Source organism: Rhododendron vialii, chromosome 3a (assembly GCF_030253575.1).
Source record: "Rhododendron vialii isolate Sample 1 chromosome 3a, ASM3025357v1".
Classification (NCBI taxonomy): Eukaryota; Viridiplantae; Streptophyta; class Magnoliopsida; order Ericales; family Ericaceae; genus Rhododendron; species Rhododendron vialii.
This window is the reverse complement of record NC_080559.1, coordinates 1148861-1175731: the sequence shown is the minus strand read 5'-3', so window position 1 is coordinate 1175731 and position 26871 is coordinate 1148861. Positions and strand designations below refer to the sequence as shown.

The following is a 26871-nucleotide window of genomic DNA, read 5'->3' as shown; positions in this document are numbered from 1 at the left end:
GGTTTAGAAAGTGCAAAAATCAACCATATATTGATTTTCAAACTCCCAAAGGGATTGAGGTTAACAATTTAAAGAGTGCGAAAATCATTCCCCATTGGTTTTCTCTCTCCAAAACTTATTAATGTTGTAATTTTTTTTAATGGAAAGTGATTTTTCACATTCCGTTTTTATAACTACACTCTCTTTTTTGTCCTTTCGTGATTTATATTTACAATTGTTCTTTCAAGTGTGAAAATGTTTACAAATGATAGATTAATTTTGTAAATTAAATTTACATCACATCACAGGAGACAAAAATGATGGATGGTTATAATTACTTTTTTTAATTTAGTACTACTACACTTCTTCATATTCTTATTTATCTCCAACTCTTTCAAGATTAATTGGGTATCAGAGAAAGAGAGAGGGGGCGAGAGAGATGGCGGTGGAGGTTGTTCAAGTTCAAAACTTGGGCCATGACCATCCATTGATGCTCATAAAAAAAGAGGAAACAGATGAAAGTTGGGATCTTTCTTGCTACGGCTGTGGACAACCAATCTCGATTTCGTCGTCGTCCTCCTCCTACTACGGTTGCAAGGGATGCGTGTTTTTTCTGCACAAAACATGCGCCCAACTACCTCACAATATGACCTATCCTTGTCACCCCCAACACCCACTCACTCTCCTTCCAAACCCACCTTACGTAGGTGGTGTCAGTGCCCAATGTGATGTCTGCAGAGAAATTTTCAACAGATTCACTTACCATTGCTCCCTCTGCAAGTACGATATCGACGTGAAATGTGCTTTGGTGGTGCCAAGTATCCAACAGAGCATCGAGCACACAAGTCACCTACACCAATTGATCCCCATGCTAAAGGAATCCATGTTCTCGTGTGACGCCTGTGGTATAAAACACGAAGGCACCTCCTTCCTATGTACCACCTGCGGATACTGGATCAACCAGAAATGTGCTTCATCGCCTATCGACCTCAAACTTAACAATCACCATCACCACACTCTATCCCTCATATACTCTATTCCAGGTCTCTTCCAGGAAATTCACTGTAGTATCTGTTCCGAAGAAATTTGCCGAAGAAGTTGGGCTTATTCTTGTTCCGAATGCCACTATCTTGTCCATTTACATTGCGCGGTGTCGGACAAAGAGTATTCCACTTTGAGATCCGCCTTGCAACTCTTTTCCTTTCTCTTTGTTAATGATTTTCTTCTTGTCTTTGTTTTTTTAGTATTTGTTCTGAAAAAGCATCCTATTCCTATCCTCTACTTTGTGATTACAGGAGCAACGAAACTGAGAATCAAAGTCATGATCGTGGCCTTAATCCGATCAATCTTTCTTCCAGCAATTCGGCGACAGCAACCTCTGACGCGGATCTACACAAGTCGGTGACTTTCACATATATGATTTTTGTTTTTAATTTGTGTGATCCTTACCATAGTTGTTTGATTTTATAAACTTCTGCTGTTTCAGGGTTATCCACTTGCCGTTGCCTGATGATTCAGCTGATATTATCACCCAGTTTATCAAGAAAATGGCCGCAATACAAGGGAAGCACGAGGGAGCGGCAGAGATCAAGCATGGTAGTCACCGTCACCCACTAACTCTTTATGAAGAGCCAATCGACCATGCATCGTCCTACTTTAATGTGGCATGGAATGTTCCAAAATGTTGTGGGTGTGCACAAAGCATCTCGGCTCCATTTTACTGTTGTCTTGAATGCGAGTTTTTCCTACATGTATGGTGTGCGAAGCTACCCGAGGAGCTACGACACCCAGCTCACCCACAACATACTCTTTTCTTGAGCAAGGGCAGTAGTGTGATCAAATGCAAGTGCTGCAACTTATTTGGCTCTACCCTTTTTTACGAATGCGAAGAATGTTATTTCTACCTCGACTGCAAGTGTGCTTCCCTACCTCGAGTTATCAAACATGAAAGTCACGACAAGCACACTCTTGCCCTCAGGCCAACATTCTCATCTGGCACTTGCATATCATGCAGTGCCAGTTTGAGAATGTCATTTGAATGCTGGGGCTGCAAATTCAATCTATGCTTGCGGTGCACTATTTTACCGCGCACTGTTCGGCATAGATATTGTTGACTTTTGAGGCCATGTTTTGGCTCCATCCTATACAAATGCAGATTTGCATTTACTCAGAAGATTTGGCGTGGGTTGCATTGAATGCAATTCATTCTCCCATGTGGGTGATTGAAGTCAAAGATTGGCAGTCTATGAAGATTTCTCAAGCCACGCTCAAATCAGGAAAAATCTCAGGCGTGGATTTGCATTGATCCTCGCATGGCCATGAACAGTGAAGTTTGCACAGCCTATAAAATTCGAGCTTTGCTCCATGTTTTTGTATCTCTCTTGAGTGAGAGACCAGAGAGTGGGAAATCAGAAACGTATCTGATTTTGTATCAGTTTGAGAGAGTGTGAGTTTGAGTGATTTGTAATCCTCCTCCTCCTAAATATAATCTGGCTGCCCCCCGTGGACGTACCCGATTTTGGGGAACCACGTAAATCTTTGTCTCTGTGTTTGTGTGTGTGTTTGTGTTCTGGTTTGATCCTTAGTTTCCGCAACAATTGGTATCAAAGCATTTGGTTACCAAGAACACAAACTCTGTTTCGGCTCTGTTTTCCGTTTCTGTCCAGAAAATTACAGTCACGGAATTCTGATCAAAAAACTCAGTTTGATCACTGAGTCTCGTGCGTCTCTCCGAGACGATTCCAACGCACCAAGGCCCGTCGCGAACCGAGCACCACAGAAGCAGAACGCTCCGTTCGACGGCGGCGTGTTCACCGCGAGTTCTGTCCAGATAGAACCCAGTTCCGAAAAGTGATCGGAAATTTTTTTTGATCAAAGACCCAAATTCGGATTGTTGAGACGATCACAACGGTGGTCGGAACGTCGCCGGAGGTGGCCGGAGGAGCGAGCACGCGCCGGTCAAAGGTGGGGCGTGCGGAGCGCGTCAGATCTGCGCGCGCGCGTGGATAGCGCACGCTGGCACGCGGAGAGCACACGCTGGCGTGTGGAGAGCGTGTGCCGGTCAACGCCACATGGGCAGTCAACGCTGACTAGGCGATGAGTCAGCGGCCCAGTCAGCAGCCACGTCAGCGAACACGTGGCGGTGCCACGTCAGCAAGAAGGGTCCCATTTTGGTGACACGTCAGCGGTCAACTGTCCACGTCAGCCGGTCAACGCTGACGTGGCAGTCCAGTCAGCGGTACAGTGGCTGGTCAATGGTCAAACTGCCAGATTTTTTTTTCTGTGATTTCGGAGGCGTCCGAACTCCGTTTTGCGCCCGTGAGTAGTCGATTTTGACTATCTCGACGTTCCAGATCCAACCCCGTGCCCCGTTTTTCGAGTTTCCGTTCCGAAAAAATCTGTTGGGAGTATTTTCAGCGGTAAAACTCTCGTTTTTGACTTCGTTGGATGTCCAGCATTGACGAGGAGAGCCCTAGTGTTGTTTCTTCAACACCTATGGACAAATCATCAGATAAGAAGACTTCAGACGAGCCCTCGGTCAGTTCCTACATGAGGAGGAGCTCGGTTTCGAATGCCAAATTCGAAGTGGATAAGTTCGATGGCACAATTAACTTCGGCATGTGGCAATGCGAAGTTTTGGATATTCTAAATCAACAAGATTTGGAATTCACTTTGGAGGATCGTCCTGAGGATATGTCCACCTCCGATTGGGACAAGCTTAATCGGCAAGCTTGTGGCACGATCCGTCTTTGTTTGTCCAAAGACATCAAGTATTCCGTCATGAGGGACAATTCAGCCAAGGAGTTGTGGCAGAAATTAGAGAGCAAGTACATGACGAAGAGCATAGAGAACAGACTCTACCTGAAGAAGAGACTGTATCGTTTTCAGTATCAACAAGGTGCGTCAATGAACGAACATCTAAATAGTTTCAATAAAATTTTGGCCGATTTGCAAAACCTTGATGTTAAAATTGACGATGAGGATAAGGCACTTTTGTTGATAAATTCTTTGCCTGATACATATGACCACTTGGTTACTACCTTACTGTATGGAAAAGATGAAATTCGTTTTAATGACGTTTGCTCTACTTTGATTAACAACGAGGTACGGAAGAAGGATCAACAAGTTCATCGAGATCCCTCTTCATCAGCACTATCAGTAAGGGGAAGGACTGAATCGAGGAATAGACAGTCCGGGAGGAGACAGTCCAGGTCCAGGTCAAAAGGCAAATCAGCTGAAAGGAATCAGAAATCCGGTGACAGGAAGCAAATTGCAAAGGATGAGTGTGCTTACTGTCATGAAACGGGGCACTGGAAGAAGGATTGCCCCAAAATCAAGGAACAACAACAACAACGAGCGAATGTTGCAAGAGGAGAGGTTGACGACTTGGCGTCAGCCTTGATTGTTTCATCAGACACGAATTCAGATGAATGGATTCTGGACTCGGGATGTACCTACCATATGTGTCCCCATCGGGACTGGTTCTCAAACTTTCAGGAGATTGACGGTGGCGTAGTTTTGATGGGCAACGACAATGCCTGCAAAACTCAGGGGATAGGTACAATCCGACTCAAGTTGCGCAACGGTACAACCAAGCTTTTGACAGATGTCCGGTATGTCCCGGATTTGAAGAAAAATTTGATTTCTCTTGGAACCTTGGATGCAAAAGGTTACAAGATTACTTTAGAAGGTGGAGCCCTGAAAGTAACCCATGGTGCATTAGTGGTCCTGAAAGGCACTCGGAGGGGAAATTTATACTTCCTCGACGGGCGCACAGTTACAGGAGGAGTAGCCATCTCCAACAGCAGCTCAGATGATGCTACAGATGACATTTCCCGACTCTGGCACATGCGCCTAGGTCATGCCGGAGAGAAAGCTTTACAAGGATTGGTGAAGAAAGGTCTCCTAAAGGGGGCCAAGACAGGGAAGTTTGGATTCTGTGAGCACTGTGTTCTGGGCAAACAGACCAGGGTCAAATTTGGCACCGCAGTTCATCGTACGAAGGGTATTCTGGATTATGTTCATTCAGATGTTTGGGGGCCCACAACGACAGCAACTTTTGGTGGCAAACGGTGGTTTGTCACGTTTATTGATGATTTTTCACGGAGAGTATGGGTTTATCCCATGAAACGCAAGGACGAGGTCCTTGACACCTTCCTTCGTTGGAAGCAGAGGGTGGAGACTCAGACTGGCAGAAAAATCAAGGTACTTCGGTCAGACAACGGTGGTGAGTATACTTCAGATCCCTTTCTCAAAATCTGTCAGGAGGAGGGGATAGTCCGACATTTCACCGCAGCGAAGACTCCACAGCAAAATGGAGTTGCAGAGAGGATGAACCGTACTTTGGTGACTAAGGTGCGGTGTATGTTGTCCAACGCCGGTTTGAGCAAAGTATTTTGGGGAGAGGCAGTCGCCTATGCCTGTCAGTTGATCAACAGGCTACCGTCAGAGGCACTTGGCGGACGGACTCCCATGGAGGTATATTTTGGTCAATCTTCGATTGATTACGATCGGCTGCATGTATTTGGTTGTCCTGCTTATTTTCATGTCACAGAATCTAAGCTGGATCCTCGAGCTAGGAAGGCTATATTTGTTGGCTTTACTCCAGGTGTAAAGGCCTATAGACTCTGGTGCCCGGAGTCTAAGAAGATTATTACCAGCCGAGATGTTACTTTCGATGAGTCGGCCATGCTTCAAACCAACTCTCGAAAGGTTAACACCATTCCAAGGTGTTCAGATCAGGTGGAGCAGTCAGAGCAGGTGGAGCTAGAGGTTCCTGTAGTTCAAGTTCCTACCATTTCGCCACCACAGGAGCACCACAGTGATGTTTCAGATTCGAGTTCTGAGTCTGATGATGTTTCAGTTCCCGAGGCTATAGCGCCAACACAGTCTATTGCTACTAGCCGTCCGAGGAGGGAGATTCGAAAACCTGCCCGATATGATGGTATGGTTGCATACGCCCTTCCGGTTATCACAGGTGTTCCGAATACGTATAGGGAGGCCGTTTCAGGTTCTGACAGTTCTCAATGGAAGCAGGCTATGAATGAGGAGATGAGTTCTCTTCACAAGAATAAGACTTGGGAGCTGGTACCACTTCCCAAAGGGAATAAAGCAATAGGATGCAAATGGGTCTACGCCAACAAAGAGGACAGTTCGGTCAAGGGTGGTGTTAGACATAAGGCCAGATTGGTGGCAAAGGGTTATGCTCAGCGCGAAGGGATTGACTACAATGAGGTCTTCTCTCCAGTGGTGAAGCATGCATCGATTCGCATTCTATTATCTTTGGTTGCGCAGTACGACCTCGAGTTACAGCAACTCGATGTTAAGACTGCATTTTTGCATGGCGACTTGGACGAAGAGATCTATATGTCACAACCAGATGGTTTCAAGGTCTCTGGAAAGGAAAATTGGGCTTGCCGTCTTCGCAAGTCACTATATGGCCTAAAGCAGTCGCCACGACAATGGTACAAGAGATTTGATCAGTTTATGGCTACGCAGAGGTATACTCGCAGCAGTTTTGACCATTGTGTTTACTTTCGTAAACTTCGGGATGGTTCCTTTATCTATTTGCTCTTATATGTTGATGATATGCTAATTGCATCTAAGAGCAAGGTGGAGATTTCTCGGTTGAAGGCACAACTGAGTTCAGAATTCGAAATGAAAGACCTTGGAGAAGCAAAGAAGGTCATTGGGATGGAGATTCAGCGCAACAGGAAGCAGGGCACAGTTTGCTTATCGCAGACTCAGTATCTGAAGACTGTACTCCAACGGTTTGGCATAGATGGCAAAGCTATACCCGTTAGTACACCGTTAGCCCCGCACTTTAAGCTCAGCGCTTCGATGTCACCTCGTACTGATGCGGAACGAAAACAGATGGCCCAAGTTCCGTATGCCAACGCTGTGGGATCCTTGATGTATGCAATGGTATGTACCAGACCCGATATTTCACACGCTGTCAGTATGGTTAGCAGATATATGCATGATCCAGGAAAGGGTCATTGGCAGGCCGTGAAATGGATTCTCAGATACATTCAGGGAACAGTTAATGTTGGCCTAAAATTTGGGAGAGATCAGAAATTTGGTGATCAGCTTGCAGTTGGTTATGTAGATTCAGATTACGCTGGTGATCTGGATAAGAGGCGGTCAACTACTGGTTATGTTTTCACTATGGCAGGAGGACCAGTTAGTTGGCGTTCGACTTTACAGTCCACGGTTGCACTATCTACTACGGAGGCTGAATATATGGCGGTGACTGAGGCCATAAAAGAAGCCATCTGGTTGCAGGGTTTGATTGGTGATTTGGGTGCCAAACAGGAGCACATCAATGTCTATTGCGATAGTCAGAGTGCCATTCATTTGGCAAAGAATCAGGTGCACCATACCAGGACAAAGCATATAGATGTCCGTTTTCACTTTGTTCGGGAAATTCTAGAAGAAGGGGACATATTGCTTGAAAAGATTGCCACTGCAGACAACCCAGCTGATATGTTGACAAAGGTTGTTACTGGGATCAAGTTCAATCATTGTTTGGACTTGATCAACATCTCTCCGGTTCAGAGCGCCTAAGGGCGCATTGGGGGCAGCATCGGATCTTGGAGAATTGTCGCCAAGGTGGAGATTGTTGACTTTTGAGGCCATGTTTTGGCTCCATCCTATACAAATGCAGATTTGCATTTACTCAGAAGATTTGGCGTGGGTTGCATTGAATGCAATTCATTCTCCCATGTGGGTGATTGAAGTCAAAGATTGGCAGTCTATGAAGATTTCTCAAGCCACGCTCAAATCAGGAAAAATCTCAGGCGTGGATTTGCATTGATCCTCGCATGGCCATGAACAGTGAAGTTTGCACAGCCTATAAAATTCGAGCTTTGCTCCATGTTTTTGTATCTCTCTTGAGTGAGAGACCAGAGAGTGGGAAATCAGAAACGTATCTGATTTTGTATCAGTTTGAGAGAGTGTGAGTTTGAGTGATTTGTAATCCTCCTCCTCCTAAATATAATCTGGCTGCCCCCCGTGGACGTACCCGATTTTGGGGAACCACGTAAATCTTTGTCTCTGTGTTTGTGTGTGTGTTTGTGTTCTGGTTTGATCCTTAGTTTCCGCAACAGATATGACAAACACCCGTTCACCTTAACCTATTCCCCTCGTCCGTACCGGACAGACGACGATTTTTGTGAAATTTGCGAGGAAGGGATCGACTCCAGCCGTTGGTTCTATCATTGTGAGAAATGCGACCAATATCTTCATACGAATTGTGTACTCCCCGTTGATCAATTTTCAAATATGATATATGATAGAACTTGGAAACCCATTAACAGTCGCAAGCATCCGCACCGGCTCATTTGGGTCGCAGCCGACCCAAACGAGTCTTGCAGTCTGTGCAAGAGGAGTATTGCTGATTCTGGCCATTACTATTGTCCACCGTGTCAGTTTCGCCTATGCATTTACTGTGAAGAGTATTCCACGTTGAGATCCGCCTTGCAACTCTTTTCCTTTCTCTTTGTTAATGATTTTCTCTGTCTTAGGTTTTTTTATTTGTTCTTATAAACTTTTGCGGTTTCAGGGTTATCTGCTTGCCGGTGCCTGATGATTCAGCTGATATTATCACCCAGTTTATCAAGAACACCGCAATACAAGGGAAGCACGAGGGAGAGGCAGAGATCAAGCATGGTAGTCACGATCACCCATTAACTCTTTATGAAGAGCCAATCGACCATGCATCGTCCCACTTTAATGTGGCGTGGAATGTTCAAAAATGTTGTGGGTGTGCACAAAGCATCTCGGCTCCATTTTACTGTTGTGTTGAATGCGAGTTTTACCTACATGTGTGGTGTGCGGAGCTACCCGAGGAGCTACGACACCCAGCTCACCCACAACATACTCTTTTCTTGAGCAAGGGCAGTAGTGTGATCAAATGCAAGTGCTGCAACTTATTTGGCTCTACCCTTTTTTACGAATGCGAAGAATGTTATTTCTACCTCGACTGCAAGTGTGCTTCCCTACCTCGATTTATCAAACATGAAAGTCACGACAAGCACACTCTTGCCCTCAGGCCAACACCCTTCTCTGGCACTTGCATATCATGCAGTGCCAGTTTGAGAATGTCATTTGGATGTTGGGGCTGCAAATTCAATCTATGCCTGCGGTGCGCTATTTTACCGCGCACTGTTCGGCATAGATATGACGAACACCCGTTTACCTTAACCTATTCCCCTCATCCGGACCGGACAGACGGCGATTTTTGCAAAATTTGCGAGGATGGGATCGACTCCAACCGTTGGTTCTATCATTGTGGGGAATGCGACCAATATCTTCACACGGATTGCATACTTCCCGTTGATCAATTTTCAAATATGGTATATAATGATTGGGAACCCATTAACAGTCGTAAGCATCCGCACCTGCTCATTCATGTCGCAGCCGAGCCAAAAACGTCGTGCAGCCTGTGCGAGAGGAGTAATGCTGATAATCATTACCGGTGTCCACCATGTGACTTTTTCCTGTGCGATTCCTGTGAAGAAAAGGAAATCGAGGGGGAAATTTGATGAAGATGACTTGTGTGTGTTAGTTCCATTATGCGGCTCCTAATTTATTTAGGTGGTGTTGTTCATCTATCTCTGTTTCGGGTTTCGTTTAGTACTGGGTTGGCGGTATACATGCTTGTACACCCGATCTTATATTCATCTCAGTTTGAAGGATTGGTGATATATCTTTTCAGCAATGCAACAAGATAGTAATTTTTATATTGAATCTTTGCATCAGAGGTTATATGCAATTTTTTACAACAAGAAATTATATTTCTTCTTACACAATTAGAGTATTATTAGACAGTAACATACCTGTGTAGTAAGGGAGCAATATATGTATATGTCATAGAAGGAGTTCATTTCCTTTAATTATCTTTGTTTCCAATTTTCTGGAGGGATTTTTTTCTATTGATTTCTAATCTTACTACTTAGTAGTAGCTCATTAAATTCATTCTCTTTGTACAATTTTCGTGAACGGAAAAAGAATTGTGCTCTATGCAAAACAAAAAATGAATTTTGTATCAGTTCTGCTAGTACTGGCCACAAATACTTGAAAAAAAATAGCAGTTATCAATTAACCAATTAACCGTTGAGTTATCGGTTCAGTAGGTGGGCCATTATTTCTTTTGCAGTGGAGATACAAAAATTTGTTGCTTTTGATAACTCAAAGTGTTCAAAATATGTTGTTTTTGAAGATTATTGGCCCCCAAAATCTTCCAAGTGCAAGCGTAGAACCATAATTCAAAAGTTTATACTTTACAATTCACTATTCACTCAAGATTATTCTGCAAAATCTATTATGGACATATTATCCAAAAACCTTTTATGGATTATCATTATAATTTCTATAAAACTTTATCGTCAACAATCCACTATTTAGAATTTAAAAAATAATTAGCTCCCAAACACGCCTTTAGATAATGGAAACTGCCTTCGGGGCATCTTATAGCAAAATTGTACGTTTACCAAAAGCAAAAGCAAGGCTGAAAAACGAAAAGTTATGATCAGATCAATTTTCCTTTCTTAAAAATGTAGCAAGTCACGAATTAAAATGCAGAGACAATTGGAACAATAAACTGATCGGTTCTTAAGAAATTAAGTTCAAAAGTACTCAAGTAGAGACAATAATTTTTACTATCACAATTGAAAGTTTTCACATTTTGTGCCAAACTATTATCCAATCCAATACCAAGCCCAAAATCGATGAGGGTTTAGATCTATATATACCATCCCAGCCTAGCTCTGAGGCCCACTATAAATGGGCCACATCTCCCAAGGACTATGGTCAGAGCCTATTTAAGTATTGACTATTTGTCTCAAACATCGCATATTTACTTAAGATTTTTCTCAACTATTTACTTAAGATAACGATTGGTGGGATCAGTTCTGAATTACCCAAAGAAAGAAAATATATCCTTTTAGCCTTTGATTTTTAATTTTTTTTTTTTATATATAGCCTTTTAGCCTTGATTTGGATGGTGGAAGAGGTGTGAGAGAATGGAAAGTGATCAATATTTTCTCTTCTTTGATCAAATGAAAAATGATTCTTGATTACCATGATCTCAAGTTAGAATGACATCTCAAATTAAGCAAGAATCTATTCTCACATCAAACGGTAATCACAATTAGTATTATGATTTAGAAATATTAAAAACTTGGACTGTCATTTAAAAGTTTTGAATGCGCTTGTTATGTGAATAGAAATAAAATAAAACAAATAAGAGAGAACGAGGGGAGGAAGAAGAAGAAGAAGACGACGAAAAGAAAGTTATCTGTGTTGAATTTTGTACATAGCAGCCACCAACCACATCCTGATTATTTTCCACTCTTGGACTTCTCTCTGCAAACATTTCTATACATTCAGTAACCTAGCTAATCATTTTTCTAACTGTAATTAAGGTAATTCTTATTTCTACAACTGAACTGTGCAGAGGCTGTATCTGTTTATGATCTATCTATCTAACTGTTAAATATGCTATATTGAGTTGTCACAATGTCATATAAGCATCTTGGAAAACCACATGCAAATTCCTCTTTGGCTACGGTTAATTATATTTTTTAACCTTGTTCATCCTTAAGGGAAAATGTATTCAAAACTATTCCCAGCCCTTATTCGGGTTCTTTTTAAACAAGGAAAATTGTCGAAAATCGTCAACCAAACAAGGTTTTTCAAATATTTTTCAAAAATATGTATGACATTAAGGCTCCATTTGTTTCGATGTAAAATGTTTTACAATATAAAATATTTTCCATGTAAAATGTTTTTTCAGAAAACAAATTTCAAACTTCTATTTTTCGGTGTTTTGGTTGGCACTTGAAAAATATTTTCAAAAATCAACAAAATAGGGTAGAGGTTTGAGAATATTGGAATTGAACGTGAGTCAGGACTGAAGATTGAGGAAACTGAGCAGTGACAATTGCAGTAAAAAGCAACGGGTTTATTTTGGAAAATAACTTACGGACAATTTAAGGATAAGTTATTTTCATCTAATTAATACATAACCAAACACTAGAAAATAGGTAAAATATTTTACGTCCAAACAAACGGAGCCTAATGATCAAACGGTTTTTTTAATACTCCGATGAAGACTTTGAAAACTTCATTGTTATTAGGTTGAGGACACTGGAGCAGTTGATGGTGTTACATTGGTTTTGTTGCGCTGTTATGGTTTATTGGTTTTGTGGTTGGTTCGAATGGTTCCTAACCAACCCCTTCCGGATTTTGAGAAGTATTTCATGTATTTAATTTACATCTTTCCTTTAAATCCCTTTACCTTGGTGTAAATAATTAACTCTATTTAACGGTTTATTTTTTAAGGTCCACCCGATGTTGCTAAAATAGTCTTTCTGCTTGTGGGTATAAGGCTGTGTACATTCAACTATTTCCTAGAGCCTACAATAGCTGCAGCCTCATACGCTAAATAGCTGTTTTAGTTAACAATTTTTTCCCTTACAAGAAAAAGGATTCTGCAAAATCGATCCACAAAACAATGTTTGTGACTAAAATGTTTTTTATCCGCTCTTTGTGCGTAGTTTAAGAATCTTTCAAAGGGTAGATGATTGCAAGTGAAGTGAAGTGCAGTTGGCCTCCCTTACATACTTCTATGAACATGGACAAAGTTTGATTCCTGTAAGTTCCATTCCCTCCCCAATTTCCCTAGGATAGTTTAGATTAGATTAGAATTAACAAATGACAAAAAGGATAGATGATCACGCAACCCTCTTTCTAGAGGAAAAAACTGCCAAAGAAGTCCAAAACAACATCTCAATAAACCAGTTTCTAAAATATCATCCGGAAGCATGCTTGCAATTAATAAAAAATAAGGCCAGATATGGAAAAATAATTAAAACTTTGATACCAAACACCTTGCCCTTTTTCTCTCTCTATATCCAAACAAGTGTCTTTCCTTTTCTCTCTCACACAAGAGAAATAAACAACCCACCCAAAACCCTTGGTTTCTATTTCAAACTTCTTCTTTGAACCCCAAGTACTCTCTATTTCCAGTCAGAAATGGCTGCCAAATCATTACTTCCCAAAATTCCATGGTTCAAGATGAATTGAGAGAGAGATGATAAAAGAGAGTGCCAATAGTATAACCTTATGATCTATTTATTTTTTGTCTATCTATACAATGTATATGTGAAAATGAGAGAAGTCATAATATTTAAAAAAGTAAGTAAACTTTAAAGATAAATTACGGTAGCTAGCTAGGGCTTTTCTTTTCTCTAGATCTCTTGTCTTCCCTTCCCCACCTAGTCTTGTCGGGGACGTGCCAACCAGAGGGAACTAAGAGCACGGAGACGATGGAAGTACTCAGCTATTGCCAAAAGACATCGTGCCGCTTGACGGGTGGTCAGGATCTGGTGCAGCCGGTGAATTGTTTGGTGTCTCAGATTATCTGCCTGTAAAAACACAAATATCACAATATAAAAAATCATACATGCCAATTCAATCCTAGGAGGAAATAAATTGGAGGGCCATTTTCGTCATTTGACTACAAAGGTTAATTTGTGTCAACATTGATATCGGGAGAGAAGGTCAACGAAAAATTGTGACATTGGTAAGCAAAATGGAAATTACATTCGATGAGTTACAATTAGAGGACATTAAATCAATGATATAAGGTCTGCAACAACAAAATCAGTGTAGAGGATCAGTGAAAACTACCTTGGAAATTTGTGACAATGACAAGATATATAGAAAATAAGGGCTATTTTTGTTGGGAGATGAAATTAATCAATGGAGAAGTTGCAAAGAAATAACCTAGGGAAATTGTGATTTTCTTTTGGTAGTATAAGTTGTGGTTTGATTGTCAAATGGGGCAAAGAATATAAGGACATGGACATGAAAGTGAAGTCTGTAAGGCTATGTTTTTTCTTCATTTCAGGTAGATAGTTGTGGCATGGTGCAGGGTCTTTTTTGACCATTTCGTGAAGAAATTTGAGCACCAGGAGGGGTATTGAAAAATTAGTTGAGAGACTTGGCAATTGTGTGATTCTCTTCTCCTGATTAAAAAAGCATGTTTGACATGGATTTAAGAAATAAAATAATTTCATTGACAAAGAATACTTTCTTCTTTTTTTTTGTTTGTGCCGTGCATAGAAAGGATTTACGCCTAATGGTAGTTTTCAACCTGAGAAGTTCAAAGAAAATAATAGTACAAAATTAATTAATTACGCAAGTTAGCCTAAGCTTGATGCTAAGAATTGTTTAAACTTTTTGTCAAGAGGACTAGTTCATGCTTCTTCGCAACTACAATTGAGTTGACTTTTTTATTGTCTTACGCCTAGATCTTAATAAATTTTACATTTTCAATTAGAGATGTGATTTTGGCACTTTACTTTTAAATTTTTTTTTTCACATGATCAAGACATAAAGTGGAGTGGCAGTGGATAAAATGGAAGTGTCAAAATCAATTTTCTTTCAATTAACAGAAAGTTGGAGATGAAGAAAAAAAGAATCACAACCAAGACATTCCGGAAAACAAATATTGCCCACCATAGTTATTAATCCCGTTCAGTACCGGCCGGTACGTACCGGTTTTGAAGAAAACCGGTACCCTAACATCCCAATACCGTTCCGGACCAAATACCGGTCGGTACCGGTCGGTACCGGCCGGAAAACGGTTACCGGCAATTCCGGACGAAATTTTGCAGAGGTATTTTTTTTTTCTTTTTCTGGACGCTTAAAAAAATCCCCCCTGCGCACGAATAACCCGTGACGCGCACTCGGTTAATTGGTTTCCGAATCAATTTTTTCAAATTGCCTTCAGCCACGGCACATTTTCCCGAGCGCGCGAGACCTCTTATTGGGTTCTCATTCACAAGATCACTAGTGTGCAAAGTCATTTAAAGTGGAAAAGAGTTTCGTAACTAAACAATGTGGGACTAGAGAATCTCTAGTAGAGATATTTTATGATGAATTATATGATATGGGGGATTTTTTTAATTATAATTATATATAATTATTATATATATTGTAGTTGCGGTAAATCCGAAACGGTACCCGGTACCTGACCGGTACCGGTACGTACCGTACCAGTAGGAAAACCGGTACCCTGTCCGAAACGGTATTCAGAACTATGTTGCCCACTGTGGCTCTACCCTAATTCACATAATGCGCGTACATTAGCTTGAGCAAAAGCGGCTACAAGAGCTTGAAAATGTCTTTCAAAAACATTTCAAATTAGCAACTATTTTTTTTTTCTTTTTACCATTCGTTAAACCTAATCTACTCTATCTTAAGGGATTTGGAGAGGAGGATGGGTGCTTACGGGGATTGAACCCTGCCCATGTAAATGAGAGTATAAGAGAGGCACTAACTGCACTCCACTCCGCTTGTAAATTACCAACCAATATTTGGGAGGGATTTCTGAGGGCTAGAACTGAGAGCAGAACAAAAAAGTCTTACCGGATGATTAATAACCTAGGCTTTATCAAGGATGACTTTAAGGTGTCACATAAGAATCATCAAAAGGGTATATAAACTATAGCCTAGCTACCATTATTAGGTTGTAGGTCAGGTTCTAGGTTTTCTTTTATTGTGTTTTTTTTTCCCGATTGGTAGAGGAAACAATTACACACTAATACCACGTACGTACTTATACCCCCCAAAAAAGAAATTCTTGATTAAAGTGTTTACAGATAGGATGCTTTGATTAGACACCTGAAATGAAATGAAATGAAATATATTCAAGATTTGATTCAAAAATAAGAAGCTGGCTAGGTACCAACAGACATGAAAAGAGAACCAATACTACTTTTTTGATTGGGTGTCTACTGAGTCAACTCATGACTTCAGCGAGTCACATGTGCACGAATTTATTGTTATGATGATGAGATTAGAACAGCCAGCTTTTAATGCAGTACTACTCTGGTTGGAGGGTCAATAATAATGAGAGGTTATGGCGGTGGGATGGTCTATATGTTGCCTTTTTAGTCTAATGAATTGCATGGTTATGACCATGACGTCCTCTTAGAAACACCCATGGGCGTAAGATCTCTGTGATGGAGATATCTGTGGGCCCTTCTTCCTCCATCAGTGTACTCCAAGGCTTTAAATAACGGTAACGGTTTCGGGTAACCGTAACAATGTAACGTTAGGACGGGTATCGAAAGACATGTAGCGGAAATCAAGTGTAGCGATCATGTCTTTTTTAAAGAAAAAATTGGCACCGGAGCATGTGTAGTGGCCTTAGCCATCACATGGCGGCCGTGAAGCGATAAAAATATCGAACTCGAAGCGGTTCATATCGAGAATCGATCGTACGGATGCGAATTTTGAATAGCAACAGTACTATACCGTAATGTAACAGTATCAAAGGACTTAAATACCGCTGCGTAGCGGCTGATATTGAAATATCTATCACATGATATGCAAGCTAGTTCACACAAGTACTTCTGGGGCATTGGTTGTATTACGTGGCATGCAAGTACTAGCTAATCAAAGTAAGTAACCACCCGACGAATTATCAGGGTTGTACTTGGACACACCCACATGCGCTGTCGCATATCATTCTACTGTAACAAATCAGCTCTTTTTGAACGCAACTTTCCAGACCCGTTTTGGGCCTTGGAAGGGACTTTAGATCCGTAATTTCTACCGCCCGCTAGTGGAACGTAGTCGGACTTCAGTTGGCAAATTCGAGGGCGTCGATGGCACAATTCGAACCTTACACTTGTTAATCGCCAAACCACTTGAAAGCAAGATATGACTCACTACGCTACCATCTTAGACTTGTTGAGGAAATGAATCTCACATTGCTTGATTGTGGAATAGGTGATCATTTAATAACATTTGAAATTTCTCCATTCATTGCCAATTAATTTTGAGATGAATATAAAGTTTTTACAGTAAACCCATTGTGGACTCTTCATCAAGCTGAAGATGACTCTCCAAGGTTTTCCAATGCTCGTGGACCATTGCTCCTGCGGATCAACACTAAAGCGTGCAGATCTCGAGGAGTACTATAGGCCGTCAATTAATGTGAGTCGTTGGTACGTCGAAATACGGATATTTGGTTGTTTACGAAATTCTTTTGTGAAACTCTATCGTAATTTTGTAGCCCATCCCGAAACCCGTATCATGAGTGAAAGAATATGGACAAATTACTACTAGTATTGTAAAATGAATGCAATAATGCTAACATATTATGTTTAATTTGCACTTTGCGATTTTCTACTTTGGTATATATTCTCTTCTATCTACCCTGTAATATGCAAAATTTGTGAATTTGGTACGTGAGAAACCTGATCGATGAGCTGGGGGAGTAGGTCATGGTCTGTTTGGAGTAGGTTTTCCCAACTTGGGCAGGAGCAGATTCTTGTCCTCCTTTTGGTTCCCCATATATATACTATTTATACTCCGGACTTTTGATATAAGTTTAGGTTCGGACTTTTGGATTGTGTTTTCAATAATTTGGATCTATGAAAGGTTTATGACTAGTCATAATTAACTTTTCTCCGGAAATTTTTATTAAAATCTGAATCATTAAAAACACAATCTAACGGCTGAGTGGTGGTCCAGACCTAAGCTCCAGTCAGGTCGCCTTGATAGGAATTGGACTGATACTATTTATATACGTATCTATTACTACTCTTCTTCTTTTTTTAGGAAATTCGGAAATTCAGATTTGTCCCTTTCTCTCTGCCTCCCTTGTTTAAATAACAGGACTTGTACACGAATTGCATATGCCTGACTACCCAAGTGTCTAGTATATATCTACATATGTCGGATGATTTAGAAAGATTAAGTAAAATAAAATGATGATTGTCAAGGGTTTGAGTGCCAACATAGTTTGAATGCTTTCTCATTTATTGTGAAGCCGCTCTTACGTGTTTTTCTTTAATCTTTGTAACTCTCATTTTAAAGATTAATGAAATTCTTTTATGCCGTTCAAAAAAAAAGAGAGCATATGAGGAGGTAGCTAGGGTTTTGAGGGGGGCATACCTGTCTTACGAAGCCTTCAAGTGTGGAGAGCTTATTCATGGCTATGGCCATCTGCCCCATGTAGTTTCCCATGTTAGGTGGGCTACTCAGTGAGTCAGAAGCAATGGTGTCTGAGAGAGATTGATTCAGTGCCTCGAGTCCTTGCGATAGAGCGTCTTCGGCCTCCTGTGTTGACTGTTGTAATCCGCAAATCCCCAACAGCTGTTGCTCCGTTAACGGCTCTATTTGGTTCAGTATAATCTAACAGCCGCCCAAAAAAAAAAAAGAACACTTAGTTGTTGTAAATCCAATAAGTTGCCAAAAAAACACGAATTTTTTTAAGTTTAGCTGTACTTTGTATAATCAGTTTAATTTGTAATGGAAATGGATTTCCGCATTTCCCTTGTTGCTATTGCCCTCTTTTTCTTGCTTTATTTTTTTCTTGGCAACAATAATTTTATATATAATAAAAACTCAACGAAGGGTATATCTTTGAGGCTAGCATTTATCTTTTTCTTGCTTTTTTTTTTATCAGCCTTTTTCTTGCTTTTATTCATCTGAATTTATTGTATTATCGGTGAATGTGTGAACGTAGTAACAACGACATTCTTATTTCTAAGAAAATTTGTCCTTCTTCAAGAGACTAATATAGGAAAATCCAAAGACTGTCCAAACAGCTTTTCTTGTTTTTCAAAAACATCTTTAGAAAAACAATTTCTGAAAATAAAGCGGGTACGTTTATTCCTTTGCTACAAACAAAAGAAGGTACGAATGTAGGAACAAGAGTTTGTTTTCATCAATGTGTGTGAGAGAGACCAGTTTCTTGCACGGCTCTCAGGTCTCTCTCTCTCTCTCTCTCTCTCTCTCTCTCTCTCTCTCTCTCTCTCTCTCTCTCTCTCAAATGTGTAGTAACAGATATTGCTTTATGGCAGGGCTTGGAATAATACCTAACGTGGCCTTATTAAGGGAAAGTCTTGAAAACATGGTATTTCTACTGGAATTTTTAAAAACTCGTTTTAAACTAGTTAAATGGTTCCGCTTAGTAGCGTGGGGCTTCGCTATTTTTGTGTCAAAATACGTGTTCCCGAAATTTTTTCATCACGGAAGAGAAATTTATATATTATCATTGCTATAAATCCCAAAGGGAATGACTTCGGTGTCCCCGGTCATTTTGGGGACACCATAACTTTTGGCATAACAAAATCATTATGAGTATAACCAAAATTCATTACAAGTATAACAAAACCATAGCAAGGCATAACCAAAATTATAGCAAGGCATAACTTATTTGTTATGTCTTGGTTGGGTTTAGTTACGCCTTGATTGGTTTTTTGGATATTCCTTGGTTATGCCTTGTTTGGGTTCTGTTATGCTTGTAATTGATTTTAGTTATGCTTCTAATGGTAAAGTTATGCCAAAAATTACGGTGTCCCCAAAATAACCGGGGACACCATAGCATCATCCAATTCGAAATGTGTACCAATAGAAATACTCACAAAGTGAGTTGTAACGACAGTATTCATTTTTTGTACTAGTATTAAATTTGGTCCATACATTTCACTTTATCAACAAGATCACCATTTTCGTAAACACCGAGCCTCGTAATCATAAAAATTTCTGTCCAAAAACAAGAATTTAGAAAGAATGCATTGTTGTTAAAAAAAAAAAAAACCTTGAACTATTTTTTCATCATAGACTAAAAGAACTCATTGATATCTATTTTATAACTTCCAAATAAAATTTAATTTTATTGATAAAAATGCATTATTTGTAAGTTTTCGTAATGTAGACCAGCTATCCATATACATTTTCGGGAAAAAAAGCAAATGGAGTAGTTTTCTTATTATTTTTCATGGTCAATAAAACTGAGCATTATCAAAAATCTTGGAAACTATTTAATTTGAAGGAAACTAGGGTTTCGGAGTATAAAGTTGGGAGGGATATTACTATATTAGTACCTTGATGAGCTCGGAGGGCCGGAAACCACCCATCCACATGAAGCAACGTTCGGCGGGAGACTTCCACATGCCGGAAAGAAGGTGAAAAACGTCGGACTTAACCACCATGCTTTTGAAGTTCATAATCTCGTCGTAGTGAGCTAAGCAATTGTCGACAAATAACCGTAACTCATTCTCCGGTATATGCTCTTGAACCGCTGCTCGAAGCTCGCACATCAGTCTGTGGTGTTCCTCTAGCCACCTTTGGTACTCCATGTCAAATACTGCAGCAGGGAATTGAGCTTTAACATTTTATTTTTTTTTGATCGGCAAAAGGAGCTACTATAACATTGATGTGGAATTTTGTGTTCTTTTTATTTCAAATCGAAATGGCTAATGCTACGCTTCCGAATTTTGAAAATGTCACTGTACATACTTTTGCACTGTTTTTGTGTTACAGTTATTTATGCACAAGATAGTGATGATGACAATATGTGGGGAGTGATTTTCACACTCCTCTTTTTTTGATCTTCGCACTGATCTCTTTTTTGTTTATTAATGTTAAAAATGTGTGTAATTTCTTTTGCTCTAAGACAAGAAAGGGAGTGAAATTCATTTTCCATATGTATATTTTGAGATTCACACTCCCTTTTTTTGTTATCCACACACCCTTTCATGTCTTTTTATCAAATAAATACAGATACTTTCAACACTAAAAAATAAAAATAAAAAGAGTGTGAATAACAAAAAAGAGAGTGTAAATATCAATTCCCTACATATTTTAACATGTTAAAATGTTAACAAAAATTGTTCAGGTTGTAAAACTTTTTTGGATAAATAATTACGAACAAAAAGAAATTGTACAAAATACTCTACCAGTCATGAGACCATGGCATTTTCAAAAGAAGAGTCCACATCTTCAACAAAAAATAATAATAATCGCATCTTTTTTCCAAAAACCTGGGTGAACCTGCCATGTCTGATGCACCGGATAAAGTCGGTTGAACTCGGAAATAAGTAGATACGGGATATAGTTGATGATGGTACATAAGAGCTTGTAAATAATACACCACCTGAGCTTATGTTGTTCATAACTGGAATACTTTGGTCAGCTCCCATTAGAGCACCACCTCCACCATAAAAGACCCCCTTTAAAAATAAAAATAAAAACAAGCTTTAAATACTATTTTTCTTCTTTATAAAAAGTGGTATAAAGGTGAAGAGATTCTATCAAGAAATCACTAGCATAATTAGTTGAGAAAGAGAAATCTCACTTGTGATCTAGCCCTTTGTAGCTCTTGTTCAAGTTGTGTAAGCTTAATCCTACTTGTTTCTAGCTGCTGAACATAAGCCTATAATTACCATGTACAACATATTAAATAAAGCCCATAAAAAAAACTAACATAAATTAATTAAATGACGCATATATAGGGAACAAATCTTGTCTGAAATACAAGACATTTTATTTAAAATTGGACTGACCTTTTTCCTAAGTCTGCTTTTCCTAGCTGCCTCTCGATTTTGAGCAAGTCTCCTCAGTGTCTGCTCAAAAATGCAGGAAAATATCACATGAGAATATAGTCTTCGATAAAATAAAAAAAGAGACGAGTAATGATATACGAACAAAAAATAAAACGGAAAAAACAGAGGAAAAAGAACTCAATGCATATATACAAATGTGGCTAGATTGATAGAGTCAATGCGGCATGAATGAAACACCCATCAAAATGGTATTTTAATTAAAAATATGTTATTGTCACATCATTCTATTGGCATTTTACTTTTTATTTTACACAAAATTATTTGATTCAAACCAAAATGCCATTCAAAATACAAATGCTTATTGATTAGTGTTGTTTCATAAGTATTCTTTAAAATAAAATTTTGAACTTTTCTTTGAAGGTATTTTCAAAAAAGGAAAACCTCATTTTTATGTGTAGAAAAGAACCAAAGAAGCAACCTTTCCTTTTTTCATTTTTATCGGCAAAGAATTTTTTTATTAAACTCAATAAGGGTACATCATGTGCTGAAGCAACCTTGGGGTCTGGCGTTTTAGGTCCTTCCTGTTCTGAACTTGATGTCGGGCCTTTGCGGTTACCTTCACGCTGCCACAACAATGAAAGCAACATTAATAATCAAATTAAACCTTTTTCCAAAAGAAAATAAAATAAACCCCACCGCCAACAAAAAAAATCCTAGGGAGACCACTGGAGCTTAATTTTCTATATTGTTAACTTTCTGTCTCCTGACTTACCCGATGTACACTCAAGCTGGCCAGGATACCCGGTTGTATAATAAAAAAGGTGCAACTCAGTTATATAGCTCCACACGAATCACTATATTTTTTTTTTCTCAGTTTACAAGAAGCAACTGATTTTATGAACAACTGGATTAATTATATATATGTAGCCAAAGAATCACTTATATATAGTATTTAACTATGTTTAATTATATCTGTATAATAAGTCCAACCTTGATTGCTTTGGCAGGTGCTTGATCAGGACCAGTGGCAGCATTGTTTTTGGGGTTGGTCGACTCCATGGACGGCTCAGATGGTCTCTTCGAACCACTAGTTGCTGGAGATGAAGAAACTAATCCAACACTTCCCTACCAAATGCAAAACAAACCCCATTGAAAACTTTGCTTAAGTACACTACTTTATATCAACTTAATATCATAAATCCACCTCATAATATGGCAGTGGTTTTTTTTTTCTTTTCTTTTTTATTCAAATAGTTATGAATTTTTTATGCAATTTATACTAATTGGTGTGATTAGCTAAAAAATTTTAGAAAGTACAACCGTAAACCGACTCATCATCATTTTGCAAAAAAGTTGTGAAAGACAAAAATGGTTTGCATGTAACATCATTCATGCCAAGTGATACATACCAAACCCATTAAAGATTTAGCGTAACGCAACACAAACACGAAAAATTTGCAACTGAAAACCGATACCGAACAATGGGGCAAGTTGATTAATTTCATCGCTCTTAATTAAAGTAAAAGTTACGAAAGTGACATAGCATTTTTTTAAAAAATGTTTCTACCACATCATTATTTTGGTCGAGGATTTCGTCAAAAAATTACTCATAATTATTGTTTTTTCCTCAAAATAATGTATTTAGTGATCTTGTACTTAGAAGGCAAAAAGTAAAGCATCGAATATGCTGGGATACATATATACCTTGGTTGTTAATGGCTCTATGTGCATTGGCTGTGAAGGGAAAATGTTCAGAGTTGGTGGCCTCATCCCAGTGTTCTCTGCACCTATGAAAATCCTCACGAGTCATTAAACTAGAGAGAGAGAGAGAGAGAGAGAGAGAGAGAGAGAGATTTCTTGATTCTATGATCATTAATTCAACCACAGAGGGGAGGAAAGGTAAAAGAGGGTACGAAAGGGTAGAAAAAAAATGAGGAAAAAATCAAATAAAAACTGGAAAAAGGAGAAAAAGAAGGAATCCAAATTTCGTACATTTTCCCAGTACAATCAGAATTTCCCCACAAGAAATTCGGTCCGATCAAGGAATTTGTTAAATGTCACGGGTCCAAACTCCAAGTAACAAGAAACAACCAAAATCTGGAATTTTTTTTGAAAAAAAACGAGGCAATTTAAACTGTTTTCTTGGGAATTGATTTTTCTTCTGCAAAAAGGATCTGGTCAACAATAGTACATCTCACAGATTGTACACGGTTTGAAACATATTTTCTTCCTCATGCCCACCACCCTTTTTCCCAAATTAAGAATCTCAACAAAATAGCTACAAAAACAAATAAAATGGAGAGAGAGAGAGAGAGATGGAGCTTACGCCTTTGGTCTTGCACAGATGAGGGGTCTTGTTGTCCATCAAAATAAAGAAAGAGAGCTTGATCTAACTCACCCAAATCATAAGCTCCAGAATCTTTGCTTCTGCCAACCCCCACAAACATAAAACCCACGAAGAAAGATAAAATTTAATTCAGGAACTAAATCCAAATTTAGCAGAGATTAACAAAAGTTAAATTCTCAAAAAAAAACTCTATGATCGAAAAACTTGATTCTTGATGTAAAAGATTTAGTAGCCCTCAACCAATTGGAAAGAAAAAACTCAAAATGGGTTTTTGTGGGTATTTAACACCATAGACCAAAAATTATTGGGCTTTTGTCTGCCCGTTAGACTGGATACCGAGTTATTAAATAAAAAAAGAACCTTTGACAAATCCATATGATTTCTCGAATCTTGTTATAGAAGATGTGATGCGAAATACAAATAAATCAGTTGTATAATATGTCCAAACAAAAACAAAGTACACATCAAAAGAATTTTGTGAGTGTGAAAAATTATTTTTTTGATAATGAAGTGTGAAAATTTATTGCATAAAGTGGCTATGAATAGTGGAATTACAAATAAAACAACACAAAAAAGAATTTGGAATAATTTCTAAATGGGATTTTGTGGGTGTGTACACCATTGAGATCGAGCGATGACAACCAGGTGGTGGGCTTGGAAGCGGCCATCCTTCGAAGAAAGCGTAATAGCTCACTGGTCTACGTATTACCCGAATAAAAACATATCAACCTCACAAAAGAATTTTGTTGTGGGTTTGGAAAATAGTTACATGAAGTTGGTAGGAATCGGCGACGAAGACGAAGACGATTGCATCATATACGGATGAATCTGAGGATTATTCTGCAGCTGTTGTTGTTGCAGCTGATACTGATGATGTTGATGAGGAGAAGGATCTTGAATTTGTTGTTGATGTTGGTTCACAAGTACTAGCTGGTTTTTATTGGAACCCATATTCAAGCCAGTAGGCTCAACTAGATGAAGGTGCTTGTTGCTGCTTTCTCTCTCTAAAACAGCTCTTGAGAACCCCATTAATGGCGAAACTCCCCTTGTTCACTTTTTTCAACGCTGATGATCATGATCATTTCTTGATCTCCCCCATCAAAACATAGGTACAAATATATTCATGTGTTGTTATCTTTCTAGAGAGAAAGAGAGTCGGTTACAATTGAAGATAGGTTGCTGCTATGTGGATGAAAATCAGAAAGAGAGAGGGGAAGAGAATTGAATGCAAAAGAGAGAAAAGACAAAGCTTTTTTTTTTTTTTCCCTTAAGCTCCCATCTCTCTCTCTCTCAAAGAACCAAGACGACTTTATGTAATACCGAATTTTCAGATAAAGCGGTCAGTCTTAAGAAAGATATCCCCTTCAACTCTCTCTCTCTCTCTAAAACTATTTTCTTGATTTCTCTTTCTAAAACGGTTCCACTCGGCGAAACAACCCAAGACAAGTATAAAAACCACTCTTGAAACCAGCATATTTGTTATGGCAGTGAAATGACGTAAAAGTCCTCCTTCTTTTTTTTAATCTGCAACGTAAAAGTCCTTCGTTCTTGCAATTTTCGCTCTTTTTCTGACACTTTCATGCACTTTCGAACTCACACGTGGGGAAGGGAAAAAGAGCATTTCTGCCCATTGATTTTGGAAATTAACTTCTACACTCCCTTTTTTACCGCATAAATTCCTTTTTTTGTCCTTATTCATGTGAATTTACCTTTTTACCCTTTCATAAGTTCACTTTTTCACACATTAAGGGGCAATAGAGTAAATTCACATCAAATAAAGATTAAAAAAAGGAGTGCATGTGGTAAAAAGAAGAGTGTAAAAGTCAATTTCCATTTTTCCCACTTTTCAAAAATAAAAAGAGAAGAAATGGGTATGCTGTAAAGCCACGTTTGGATTCGCGAAAGTCCAACTTTATTTTCAGATTTAATTTCGGTTTTTGTGAACCTTTTTTTACGGTTTAGTCCATGTTTAATTTTTATTTTTCTTAGTCATAACCCATCGGGGATAAAGAAAATATACTTAAACCAAAAACCAAAAAAGAATTACGGAGTATAAATAAGGGTTCAGAGAAATTATTATCCCATTATATCTCCATTGTTTCAATTTGGGATGTCCAAAGACATTATCCACACGAAAAGTCAAAAAATGAAGTTTGTGAGTTTTAAAAATAATCCCTTATAAATTGCTATTCATATATTTGCAAGTGAAGAAGGCAATATTAAGAATAAGCATAAATCCGAATTTAGTTCAGTGCATTGATTGCATGTCTCCTTAAAAAGTTAGAACTCCGAAGTTAGACAATAGGATGGGACAAGAATGCCTAACTATACAATCCCACCCTTAATTTTACACATTTTTATTTGATATTCATGGAAGTAAAGTGTATTTCTCTTTTACTAGAGGAAGATGTATTTCGCGTTGGTTCATAATTGATTTCAAAAGTATATAATTACAAGTTTATTACTTCTTTTCCACTCACAAAGATGAAAGATATCAATAGATCATTCGATAGGCATTACAAGTTAAAAGCCATATAACCAACAAGCTAGCAAGGGCAGAACCAGAATTAATTAACACCAGGAGACAAATTAAGGGAGAATTTTTCCGTTTCAAAAAAAATTAAGGGAGAATTTTTCTAGAAGAATTGTAAATAATAATTTTTTTTAATTTGAGTTTTTATACAGAACCTTATTTGGAGATTAAATATCAACTTTGAGAGATCGTTTATACCACGTCATTGACAATGCATATCATCACTCAATAATAAATTAACTTCTATGTGGGCAAACTGACCTTCGTTATTCAGATGTGACAGTTATCAAATGGCGCTGGACATGGACATTAAAATATAAGTGACGAATTCTTCCTTTCCGGTGCATAATATCATTAGCGATATGGTTATACCACGTGTCGTTGCTATTGGGTTATAAGTGTTCATATTCCAAGTTGTTTATTGCAATTTCAAAATTGTTAACTTTGATGAAATAATAAAACCAGGGATTGAAATCCTTCAATAAACTATGGAAAGGGTGAACTATCGAATAAAGTTCAAACTTCGAAGATTCAAATTCTCTAAATCAAGTCCATATATTTAGAACAAATGAAATTTCATGATTTTTGGGATATATCAATCGCGTATAAACAATATGTTTCAAAATGTTTCAAGGTTG

The 26871-nt window shown here is 38.7% G+C and overlaps 2 protein-coding genes across 3 annotated transcripts; one reads left to right on the top strand and one right to left on the bottom strand.

The window, feature by feature from the left end:
• The first annotated feature begins 344 nt into the window (after positions 1–344).
• On the top strand, positions 345–2514 carry LOC131320786 (uncharacterized). The gene is made up of 3 exons (XM_058351637.1): positions 345–1143; positions 1275–1376; positions 1466–2514. Exons 1-3 carry the CDS (start codon positions 419–421, stop codon positions 2091–2093), a joined length of 1455 nt encoding a protein of 484 aa, XP_058207620.1. The 5' UTR covers positions 345–418; the 3' UTR covers positions 2094–2514.
• A 10468-nt stretch (positions 2515–12982) lies between these two features.
• LOC131320785 (bZIP transcription factor TGA10) lies at positions 12983–25122 on the bottom strand. Of its 2 annotated transcripts, none has more exons than XM_058351635.1 (11): positions 24470–25122; positions 23680–23780; positions 23058–23140; positions 22344–22478; positions 21908–21976; positions 21354–21413; positions 21146–21223; positions 20945–21020; positions 19893–20155; positions 17956–18195; positions 12983–13409 (listed from the first exon to the last, which is right to left on the bottom strand). In XM_058351635.1, exons 1-11 carry the CDS (start codon positions 24727–24729, stop codon positions 13260–13262), a joined length of 1515 nt encoding a protein of 504 aa, XP_058207618.1. In that variant the 5' UTR covers positions 24730–25122; the 3' UTR covers positions 12983–13259. The 2 variants fall into 2 exon arrangements, with proteins under 2 accessions (XP_058207618.1, XP_058207619.1); XM_058351636.1 differs by having other exon boundaries at positions 23058–23134; positions 24470–25056.
• Between the last annotated feature and the right edge of the window lie 1749 nt (positions 25123–26871).